The 12318-nt window shown below is 49.0% G+C and overlaps 1 protein-coding gene across 1 annotated transcript in view; it reads left to right on the top strand.

Moving 5' to 3' along the window:
* The window catches only part of CNKSR1 (connector enhancer of kinase suppressor of Ras 1), a 424353-nt gene extending 413707 nt beyond the window's left edge, over positions 1–10646 (top strand). The window contains exon 21 of the mRNA XM_078682672.1: positions 7722–10646. Within this exon, the coding sequence (XP_078538798.1) occupies positions 7722–8873 (1152 nt within the window). The 3' untranslated portion in view covers positions 8874–10646. The remainder of the gene's footprint in view (positions 1–7721) is intronic.
* Positions 10647–12318: the final 1672 nt, after the last annotated feature.

The following is a 12318-nucleotide window of genomic DNA, read 5'->3' as shown; positions in this document are numbered from 1 at the left end:
GGGGGGGATTTCAACATGGTCTTTGACACAGCTTTGGATAGGTCAGCCCAGCGCACCCCCCAGGCTGGAGCATTCTCGTCTGGGTGTAGGGATAGGATGGAGGAACTGGATCTTCACGACCTCTGGCGCCGTACACATCCCCGAAATAGGGAATATTCGTACTACTCCAATGCCCATAAAACATATGCCAGGTTGGACCATCTCCTGGTCATGGGGCCAGTGTGTGCGTTGGCCACCTCGACGGAGATCGGAGTTAACTCCCTATCGGATCACGCGCCAGTTTCCACCTCAATCCAGTTACCGCCGATGGTGCATTCCTCCAGGGTCTGGCGTCTCCGAGACACTCTATTGCATAAAAAAGCGGTGGTAACTCGCATCCAGGGCGCTGTCCGTGACTACCTATCTCATAATGCCAACGACGACACCTCCTTGGCGACTCAATGGGCGGCCTTGAAGACAGTAATCAGGGGAGAATTCCTGGCCCTTTCCTCTGCCGAAAACAGGGAACGGCAATGCAAGCGAGACGAGCTCACCCAGCGGGTTCGCGAACTCGAACAAATGCATCAGCGCACGGGGGCTCCCAGAATCCTGACGGCCCTAGACATGGACCGGGCGGAACATGCGGCACTGCAACTGCGGCACGCGTACTATACCGGGGGAGACAGGTGTGGCCGTCTCCTAGCAAATGGGCTTCGGGCTGCTCGGCAATTGGTGAAAGAGCTCTTCGGGCCAGACGGGGCCTCGATCACAGATGATTCCCAGATAGCGGACACCTTCCGCAGCTTTTATGCAGCTCTTTACACGTGTAGCCCTTTGGACGACCTAACGGCGGCGGAATACCTCGACTCTGTCACTCTCCCTTCCCTGACTCCATCACAGGCGGAACATTTGGACAGGGATATCCGCATCGAGGAAGTGATTTCCGCCATTGCTAAACTCAAACATGGAAAGGCCCCAGGGCCGAAGGCTACACACCCCTCTTTTAAAAAACATTCTGTACGATGCTGGCGCTGATTCTCACTCGCCTATTCAACTCCTTTTCTGCACCGGGCGCCTTTCCGCCTGACCTTCTACGAGCGTCCCTCACGGTCATCCCCAAGCCGGGGAAAGATAGAACCAAGTGCAGCTCTTACAGGCCAATATCGCTCCTGAATGTGGATCTTAAGTTATATACTGGGATCCTTGCGGCCCGACTGGCCCCCCACCTGCCGGGACTTATAGACCCGGAACAGGCAGGGTTTATTCCCGGGCGGCAGACGGTGGACAACACCAAAAGGATCGTCCACCTCATAGAAAAAGCTTCCAGAGTTCCCGGGGAGAGGTTATTGCTAGCGGTCGACGCTGAAAAGGCGTTCGACCGGGTACATTGGCCGTACCTAGAACGGGTCCTTGTGAAAGTCAGGGTTGGGGACAAATTCCGCTCCCTCATATTTAATTGTTACAAATTCCCTACGGCAGTGGTGAGAGTGAACGGTTGCAGCTCACAGAGCTTCACCATCGAGAGAGGTACGAGACAGGGGTGCCCGTTGTCGCCCCTACTCTTTGCCTTATATATGGAACCATTTGCTCAGAGGATCCGCCAGACACCGGCAGCAATGGGGGTGAAGTTTGGTGGCTTCACCCACACCATAAGTCTATACGCGGACGACGTCATATTGTCCCTAGAGAATCCGCGAACGGCCCTACCGGCCTGCATCGCGGAGATGGATATCTTTGCGAAGGTAGCGGGATTTAAAATGAACCTGGATAAGTCCGTAGCTCTAGATCTGTCCCTCGCGCCTACTACCAAAACTTATTTGCAGGACCTCTTCCCTCTTCAATGGTCATCAGATCATGTACCATACCTGGGGATCCAACTGGCCCCTACCTTGCCGGCCATGGTGAAAGCCAACTATGCTGCACTTCACGGGAAAATACAGGAGGAGTTGAGACACTGGCGGCACGGCACCCTGTCTTGGCTGGGTAGAATTGACGCAATAAAAATGTACCTATTCAGAGCACTAGCACTACCACTACAGCCGCCTGTGGGCTGGATTCAGCAATCACAGGCAGACCTCTCGCGCTTTATCTGACAGGGCCGGAAACCCAGACTCAAGAGGACACTGTCCACGCTGGGCCCGGAGGCTGGGGGGCTAGGTATACCAGATCTGCACAAATACTTCCAGGCAGCACACCTACGCTATCTAGTGGAGTGGAGCAAGTGGGAATCGGATAAGCACTGGCTCTTTCAGGACCAAGCGGTGGCGGGGCGCCCACTTTAGGAAATACCCTTCCTGCGCAAAGCCCATCGACCCGCCAACCTGTATGCCTCATTTATCACGAGGGTTCCCTTGAAGGTCTGGGACACCACTAACTCCATACACGAGCTCACCACTTTCCCTTCACCACTTACACCACTGGTCGATAACCTGGATTTCACCCCGGGGCTCGACAAGGGAACCTTTACACACTGGCGCGTTCTTTACCATATGTATGGTCCGGATGGCGTTATTCCCTTCTCGCTCTTCAAACAGGAATACACGCTGCCAGAGACGGAACGGCTGCGCTACCTGCAGGTCCGTCACTGGGCGTTGCACCCCCAGGTGAGAGAAACGGCAGATAGGAAACTCCTACCCTACGAACAGTGGCTTACATCCCGCACTTCAGACGCCAAATTGATATCAGACCTATATAAATTCTTGCAACCACCACCCACACACCTTCACAACCCAGGTAGGGAGCGCTGGGAACGAGAACTGGGTAGGTCATTGAGTAGTAAGGAATGGGATCAAATCTCATACAGGGCCCGACACTCAGCGTACCACACGGGGCTTAGAGAAACGCTTACCAAGGTATCTACTTACTGGTACTACACCCCAGAACGGATACATGAGCTGGACCGCACAAAGTCCAGCATGTGTTGGAGGGAATGTGGGCACGTAGGCACATTATCGCACATTCTGTGGGACTGCCTGCTTCTACACTCTTACTGGAAGCAGATCCTAGATGACGTGGACACTCACTTTAAGACTGAGTTACCTCGCTTCCCCGCTTACATTCTACTGGGGCTCCCTAACAGCCTGACATACCCCTTTCTCTCCCCTAGGGGCCGTCAGATTGCTATCGCCCTGGGCTCTGCAGTGCAGAATATCCTTACACATTGGCGCACTACTACTATCCCTTCCCTTACGGGGTGGTTACACAGGCTGTGGCATGTACTGGGAATGGAGAAGTTGTTCCTTACCCTAGCTGGAGACATAGATCAATTCGACGAACTTTGGCAGCCATTCCACTCCCTGTTGGCCACTGAATTCAGAGAAATTACCTGCCCGAGATATCTTCGCCTATTACGGCTCACTACACCTGAAGGGAAGGATTCATGAATGGGGTCAGAATGAGAGGTCCCTACATGCTGGGAACGGGGAGAAATGGGGTAGGCTAGGCCCGAGCACTGGACAGGGGGAGGGGGGACGGGAGGGGAAGGGGTGTTGGGGGTTGGGGGAGGTTTTTTTTTCTAGAGGTAGATTGTTCCTTTTGTGCAGCACTGACTATACCGATTTAGCTCTACTAGCTGGACTACATTTGAACTGTCACCAGGAGGGCCTCCGAGCCTTACGCATGCCTCTGGCCGTTGCAGGTACACATCACCTATGCAATGTATGTTCTGTCTCTTTGTGCTGCCTCAATAAAAATGATTTAAACCTAAAAGAAGACACTTGCATGCACACTTACATACTCCAAGGTCTTGCGCCATTGTAATGCTGTGGTGGTAGGTAGGAGGGTTCAGTAAGATCTTTTTTGTTTATTCAAGAGATGACTTGTAATTTGTTCTATCAAACAGGTAAATTGCAACGCAAAAAAAGTTATACCTCATCTACCTTAGTCTTAGCTAAGCCCCATTTATTCCTTTTTTTTGCTCTCCTTTTGGCCTTGCCCATCGCAGTTTCTCCTTCTCATCTTCTCCTTTCCCTTTTTTCTTCTAGGACCCCATTGACTCCTCTGTCCTCCATCTTCTCCTCTTCACCTTTTAGTTTTTCCCCTTCCCTTCCTCTCTTGCCTCCAATGTTTTTAATTCTCCTTTTCTGTACCTTCTATTTGCTCCTCTTCCACTTGTCCTCTTTTCCTTATCCTCATCTTTTATTCCTTTTCCTGTTTTCTTTCTTCTTGTTCTTTTCTTCCTTTGTCCCTTTCCTCCAACTGACTGCTTTTATCACCTATTTCTATCAGTCAAGGTATCAACAGCATCTAGGTCACAGCTTTGTTCATTAAGACTTCTTGGAGACTTTCGTCTCCCAAGGCATCCCCAATGACCCCTTAATCCTGAAAACTGCACCCCACCACAAATAACAAGCACACACCTAGGACCACGGCTGTTAATCACAAATGATTGGCTCCCGACCGTTGAGGCAAACTCCTCCAAATGCACTATAATTGGAAACCACTACGGTCTTAACCACTGGGGCAGGTTCTTGCCTTGACTTTCCACTCAGAAAGACGTCCCTACAAAGGCGACAAGGATTAGGATGCTTAGGAATGTGAAATGCTGGTAAATTGAATTTTTGGCACAAAATAATCCCTGAGTGAACCATTAAACACAGCCCGCATTCTCTGAACATGTTATCTTGGTGCCTATCCCATGTGGTCACACAAAGCAGGCCAATATCATAGGTATTCAGAAGAACACATGTGGCAAAGACATCCTGAGTGTAGGAAAGTTGGTTTCTGTTGCAGTACCCCCCAACCCCCACCACACACACTTTTTGCCAGACTACTGATGCACTTTGCTTTGATGTACCCTCGGACCCTGACAATCCGGTTTCCTGGGCCTGTGTTCTTTCCCCAAAACTAACCCAATTTGCATCTCTGGCCACAGGTCAGCCCCTGGTAAATGGTACCACAGGAAGCCAGGGTACCTTGACCAGGGAAGACGCCTAAGGGCTGCAGCACTTATTGTGCCACCCTTAGAGGCCCTGTCTGTACCTTTACACACACACACTGCCTTTGCAGGCTGCGTGTCTTGGTGCACATCAAAGTGAAGAGTCTACATCCCTGTGTGCCATGCCTACAACCCACTGCCCTGGCATAGATCAGTCACCTCTCTAGCTGGGTGCCCTGTACCAGTGGAGAGGATACAGGTTCCTGAGCCCTGTACCCCTACAGTGTCGAAGTCCATTCTTAAACATTGTAAGTGCAGTGCTGCCATTAAGAATATATGGTGCTGGGAGCTTGTCATTACGAACTCCACAGCACCATAATGGCTACACTGAAAACTGAGAAGTTTGGTATCACTCTTCTCAGCACATTAAACCCACGCAGATGCCAGTGTGAAATTTAATGAAAAATGCACACAGAGGGCGTCTTAGAGAGGCCCCCTGAAAAACGACCAGTCTCTGTTGGGTTTCCTGACTGGTACACACCAGCCTGCCACCACGAGACATGTTTCTGGACCCTTAGGGTGGGAGCCTTTGCTCCCTGAGCCTAGAAACAAAGCCTTTCCTGGGCGAAGGTATTCACATCTCCCCCAGGCCAGGAAGAGCCATCTGTGGCAGGGGAGCTTCAAAGGCCTGGCAGCCTTTGTAATGTGACAGCCAGCCTCTCTTGCTATCAGGAGCAGCCCCCTTCCTGTCTCTCGTCCTTTCCGGTGGGAAGACAGGCAGGAAAAAGTAGCCAGCACAGAAGGTGTGACCACTTCTGCCAACTCCACCTCTCATGTGGGGGAGGCGAGGTTAAGCCCTCCCAATCAGGATTAGGGATTGTGCTCACTCCCCCATGTGGAGTGAGCACACCCAGGGTGTAGTCGCCTTAAGGTCAGTAGCCCATTGGCTACTGACCTCGAGACCCCTAAATACAGTATTTGGGGGGCAGGCCTGAAATAAGAAAGCAGATTCCAGCAACCTAAGAAGAAAAAGGATGAAAGAAGACAACCAGCAGAGGAGACTGCAGAGAACTGACTTGGCAACAGCTCTACCTGCCCATCTGCAGTTTCCAGAGATCCTATGCCAAAAATAGTCTTGTCCTGCAGCCATTGACCTCCAGAACCCCTGGGAGGATTGACTGCCTTCAACAAAGACCAGATCTCCTGGGAACAGCAGCTCTGTTCAGAAGATACACCAAAGAAAGACTTCAAGCCTGCTGAGGAAAAAGAAACCGGACGCCTGGAATCACCACTGCACTCGTTGCCCATGGCCCGAGTTAGAGTGGCCCACCGGTCCCAGTGAGGTCCCCCAGCGCGCCAGAGTCTGAGTCCACCGTGGGATGACCCCTCCATGACTCCCCGGCCTCACCTGCAGCCTCTGCACATAGACCCCCACCAACCGCGAGTGACTCGGTAAGGTAAAATCTGACCTCAAAGGACACCTCTGCATCCAGCCGCCCTGCACCCTGGAGAAAAGAATCCGAGATGCACTTCCGTCCCTGAGCCCTCCAACTTACCTTCCCAGCTGTTGGTTCCTCCCGGAAGTCTTTCTGGACCGAGCCTGCAGCTGAAAACCAAAACCGAAAATCCCAGTTGAAAACAGGGCACCCGACGCCAAAACGGCACCCTGCAGCCAGCCGCCCCTGTGCCGTTGCGGGTGCACTTTGTGTGCTCAACCGGATCCTCCTTTGCCTTAAGCCTAACCCCAGGAGCTTGGCTTCCATAACCTTGTGGTCTGATAGTCAGCAGCCACCAACCGAAGGCCCCCTATCCCCCATTAGATAACATTGAGACTCAGCACTCTACACCTGGCCACCCTAGTGCCGTTGAGGGTGTATCAAGAGTGCATCTTTCACCCTGGGGGGCCCATGACTCTACCCCAGAACCTTAACTCGCATTAGTGAATACTTACCCGAAAATCAATAACACTATTTTCCTCCATAGGATAACATTGACTGTTTTTCTTGGAAAGGTTTCGAAGTGTGGAGTTTGAAAACCTAAAGAATTTCTTAAAATTTTTACTATTTAAGCAAAAGGATTTCACTTACCTGTTTACAGGAAATGTGACAGAGTAGTGTCCAGGTATACTACTCTGAGTAAGAAAAGTAATATAAAAAGTAACTTACCTGGTATTTTACTGAAAAGCCCATTCAAGTATGGGTATTGTCTTTACAAAGTATTGCATTTCTCTTCAACCACCCTGTAAGTCAAAACAAAGTGCATATACAATTACAATTCAAACTGTTTTGCAAACTGCATTACTAATGTAAAGTATGTATTGCTTACCTCTGCCAGGCTTGCTTGATTCTAGAAAATAAAATAATTAAAGGAAAATTTTCATACAAAAACAATTGGTCTGATGTTCAGTCTTTGAGTGTATGAAATCATTTGCTGATTGAGTGGGTACTACAAATGATCAACACTGTCCTCTGATACTGCCTTACTGCTCGACCACACTACTACAAATAGAGTGAGGTGCTATCTAACTTTACCTCTGCCTACCTTTGGGGTTCCACTGGACTCTGTGCACACTATAGCTCACTTTGGTATAGAGCCAGCTTCTGACACGGAGTGTCTCATTCTCACTGTACGCTAGCATCTGAGATTGTCTGCAGTCGGTCTCTGGTCAGTTGCTCAAATACCCCACTTGCCACCGATTGTTGTGACCAACACAGATATTTACAATTCTGAATGTGGGCATTTAAACTTGCAGATTGGTAGATTTCCCGATATAAGATAAAGATGGGCTGGTTGGCATGTATACTGATCAACACTCTGTCTATCTTGCTTCTAATACGATATTGTCTTTTATATTGTTTTGTTTTAGGCTAAAGAGTCTGAGTTGCAAGTCCTGGAGCAGGTCCTGAATAACCCAGCGCTGACCTCTGAAACGTTCAAAAACTGGAAGAAGGACCACGAGGAGATGTACAGAGAGCTGCAGAGCCTCTGGGTACAGAAACCAGTCGGAAAGCAGGAGTCCAGCAACCCTTCAAAAGCTCCAGAGAAAGAGAAACCTCCAGTGATGGAGAGCAAAAAAGGAGTACCTGAAAGAAGCGATCTACAAGTGGATTACCTAACCAGGGGCACTGAGGCAGTGGGAAGCGCTGAGGCACCTAAAAGTCCTTTAGGGGTGAAAAACATTGGGGAAATGTGGACTCCACAGGGTATGTGGAGCCCCTTAGATATGGGGAGTCCCCTTGCCGTGGAAAAATTGATGGGGAGTCTTGAGGATATTAGGGGGTTAAATGAGAGAAGAAGCATGTTTGACACTTGGAGTCTTCAAGAGATCGGTACCCCCCAGGAGACTAGGTTCCATGAGACCGGGAGCCTTCCAGATAGAAAGAGCACCAAGAAAAAGGAGAACACCCGGGAGAAGGACAGACAGGGCACAGTGATCCACCAGAAGGAGGATACCCGGGACCAGGGTAGCTACTTGGAGAAGGAGTGCACTGCAGAGGATAGCTGCACTCTGGAGAAAGTGGGCAGTCGGGAACAGGGGGACATGCAAGAGTCGGGGAGCTGCCAGGGCAAAGGGAGCACCCAAGAGAAGGAGGGAACACGGAAGAAGGGGAGTCATCGGGAAAGAGAGGGTCCCCAAGGGAAGCGGGGATCCTCTCACAAGGGGTGCACCAGAGAGAAGGGCAGCCCCTGGGGCAGAAACACTAATGACTCAGAGGCTTCTCGGGAGAAAAGAAGTCCTGCGAGGAAGAGTGGGAGCTGTAGGGATGCGGGCAGCCCTAAAGATGCTAGGAGACGAAGGGATAGAGAGGAGCCCAGAGAACCGCTATGTGCCATCGAGAGCGGGTACCCCAGGGAGAGTGGAAGCCTTCGAGACAATAGAGGGTCTGAAAGGAGAGCGCGCAGGAGCTCAGAGGGGAGCAGGAGTCTCCAGGAGACCAGTAGCACCCAACGCAAGAAAAGCACAGGCTCTGGACAGGATGGCGAGAAGAGAGAGAGGCACGACTATCTGTGCATCTAGGCAACCCTTGGACCCAGGAGAAGATTGTAGTCCTGCATAGAGAGCACCTATGGGTGCTGCTGGGAGTGCAGCGAGCAGGGGAGAGTTGGGTAAGCCAATGCCTCTACCCATGTATTCAAAAGGGTTAATGAGCTTTTGCTTCGTCAGCTCCTCATGAAGCAGCCACAGTTTTTGAGAAGAGGGAAATATTTAGAAGTATACGCTGCTAAAAGTCAATACTGCCCCTTGTTTCTCTTTTGAGTGAATTAAATCAATCCCGCTCTCAGGTCTGGTATGCTAGAGAATTGAAAGTGGACAACCTTCAACAGTACCGCTGAGTTAAGCACCTGTATTAGCACATTATGTATGCACACTTTGCACTGATCAGCTAGTGCCAAAATTTCGAGTACCGACCCAGCGCTTTGCACTTACAAAGGGTAGCACTTGTTGATCAGTGTAGAATTGCACTGCATCTGTGCAATTACTTAAACTGGGCCCTGGTGCCTTTGTGAAGTTGACTCACTTTACCCTGTCGAGGGTAAGGAAAAGATTTTTAAAGATTTTAAAGGATGTTTTATTTTTATTTTTTATTTTTAATGCTTTATTGAGAGAATATGTAGTACTTAAAGGGCATGCACATTTCTATGCATTTTATGTATATATTTTACTTTGTCTTCACCATTTCAGTATGTAATTGCTGCTCTGTACTGTATTCTTTTCGACTGGTGTTTGTATATGGCCATAGGTGGCAGAGGCATGATGACTACTCTACATAGTGTTTTTTTTTTAAAGTTCCATGAATGCGCACTGGGCTTACACTGGCTTTCAGCATTTGAATTGTGTTCCTCGAAGTTTTGTGCTTTGTACGAGTGATATCTATTATAAAGCAGTGAGTGATATCTATTATAAAGCGGTGGGGATTTGGGATGTCGATCAGGAATGTTCTAAGTAAGGCCCATGTATAATATCTATGATTACGCACTTTCTTTCATCCATCCTGCAGTTATCGCCTTTTTAAGATACTTGTGCATTTATTATTGATGATACTGACCAGTAGGCTTTGATTGTGGGTATATAATAACTAGGTTATCCGTCAGGAATGATGTCCACCAGGGATCTTTGGTTGTGATGGTGCAATAACTAGAGTATCCCATCATGGACTTATCTACCTAAACCTTTATGTAATATCTGAGATATCCACTAGGTTATGCAGTTGCTATGAGACCTAAACATCCACTGTTGGTGATATGAAGCATGGAGCTTCGGAATGATTAATAAGTTTACTGGGATAACCACAGCCATACTCATTTCTTTGTTCCCTTACAGCCAAACCCCACTTCGTCAATGACTCCTTGCAGCCTCGTCCACAACTTGTGGTGACATATGAGTATTTGTTGACAAATGCCTGTATTTTTATGAAAAACACAACCATCCTTTTGTTTACATAGGGAATTAATGCATTATGCAGATGCCTACAATAGAAAGTTTCACATAGGGATTTTTTGAGGAAAAATGAAAGTTATTTTTATATGCAGAACATTTATTATGCTTCTTTGTAGATGATTTTATTATGACTGAAATCTTGTCCATTACCGCATGTAATGCATATGCCGGTTATGAAACAGGCGATCTGTTCCATTGTTTTACACTGACATTCTTTATTTAACTATGATATCTGTGAATAGCCAGCAGCCCCATGTATTGTATGCAAAGTTAGTCGGAAATGTGACCTTTTTGCAGCTAAAACGATTTTACGCTGGAAATTAAGATCAATAAAACACAGATTTGCCTCAACTGTTTTTCACCGTTTACTTTTTCTTTGGTGATTCCTCAGTAGAGAGAATCGTGGTTCTTCGTCTTTCTTTTCAATTTTTTTTATCTGATTGCTATCTAATATTTATGCACTTCATTTCACAATTTTTCTCCAATTCCAGCATCTATAGAAAATTATACGCCACAACTCTGTATTTCTATTCTTAATTTATTAAATGTATCAGTCTGATGACTGAATTGTTGCAGCACACCTCCTTCCATGTTCACAAAGTGTCTGGCGACTGTGGCGGCGCACCTCAGGAGACAGAACATACATGTCTACCCTTACCTAGACGACTGGCTCGTTCAAGCGAAGTCGGCCCAGCAGTGCGCCGCAGACATGTCCCACACAATTCACCTCCTTCACAGTCTTGGGTTCTCACTAAACTATCCAAAGTCGCACCTTCAGCCAGCCCATGTGCGGCAGTATCTAGGCGCGACAATAAATACTTTAACTGCTACAGCTCAGCCGAACCAGGTGAGGATCGACAACATCCAGTTGCTCATCCGAAGGTTCAGACCGCAACAATCACTCCCAGCGAGAGTGTTTATGCAGTTGATAGGCATGATGGCCTCCTGCATTTTCATAGTCCCGCACGCAAGGTTGCATATGCGTCCGCTCCAAGAATGCTTGGCGCATCAGTGGACACAGGCTCAAGGACAATTGAAAGACCTAGTGTTGGTGACCGGTCGGGCATACAGCTCTCTGCATTGGTGGAATCCACACAACCTTTGCAAGGGTCGACCGTTCCAAGAGCCTGTGCCGCAGATCATCATGACTACGGACGCTTCTCTCCAGGGATGGGGAGCTCATGTGCTCCACTACACGGTGCAGAGACTATGGACGACACGGCAAAAGAAGATGCACATCAACTATCTAGAGTTGATGGCAATCTTCATGGCACTCAAGTCCTTCAAGGTACATCTGTGCAACAAAGTCGTGTTGATCCGGACGGACAACATGACTGCCATGTACTATATCCAGAAGCAGGGGGGTACGCACTCTCCACAGCTGTCTCATCTGGCTCAGAGCATGTGGAAGTGGGCCATTCAGAGGAACATTTTCCTCATGGCGGAACACCTCCCAGGCAAGGACAATCCGATGGCGGATCTGCTCAGCAGGTACAGCCATCAAATGCACGAGTGGGAGATACATCCATCAGTACTCCGCCCGTACTTCCAGCAGTGGGGTCATCCGGAGATAGACCTGTTTGCCACAAGGGAAAACGCAAAATGCCAAAGCTTTGCCGCCAGGTTCCCTCACCCACAATCGCATGGCAATGCGATATGGATGAACTGGTCAGGCAGATTTGCGTACGCTTTTCCCCCAGCACCTCTAATACCGCTGGTGGCAAGAAAGCTAAAGCAATACTCGATGACACTCATCCTGGTTGCTCCAACGTGGGCACGCCAACCGTGGTACACCACGTTTCTAGAACTCTCCGTGGTACCGCATCAAAGGCTGCACCTCACACCCAGACTTTTGACGCAGAACCATGGCGACATTCAGCATCCAGATCCGCACCAGCTCAATCTGGCGATCTGGCTCCTGAGGTCTTAGAGTTTGGCTACCTTAACCTGCCTCCAGAATGCATGGACATCATCAGGGAGGCACGGAAGCCCACTACAAGAGCTTGCTATGCAGCAAAATGGA

This window comes from Lissotriton helveticus, chromosome 3_1, assembly GCF_964261635.1.
Source record: "Lissotriton helveticus chromosome 3_1, aLisHel1.1, whole genome shotgun sequence".
NCBI classification, from domain to species: Eukaryota; Metazoa; Chordata; class Amphibia; order Caudata; family Salamandridae; genus Lissotriton; species Lissotriton helveticus.
Note: the sequence above shows the minus strand (reverse complement) of the source record. Positions and strands in the feature narration are given on the sequence as shown.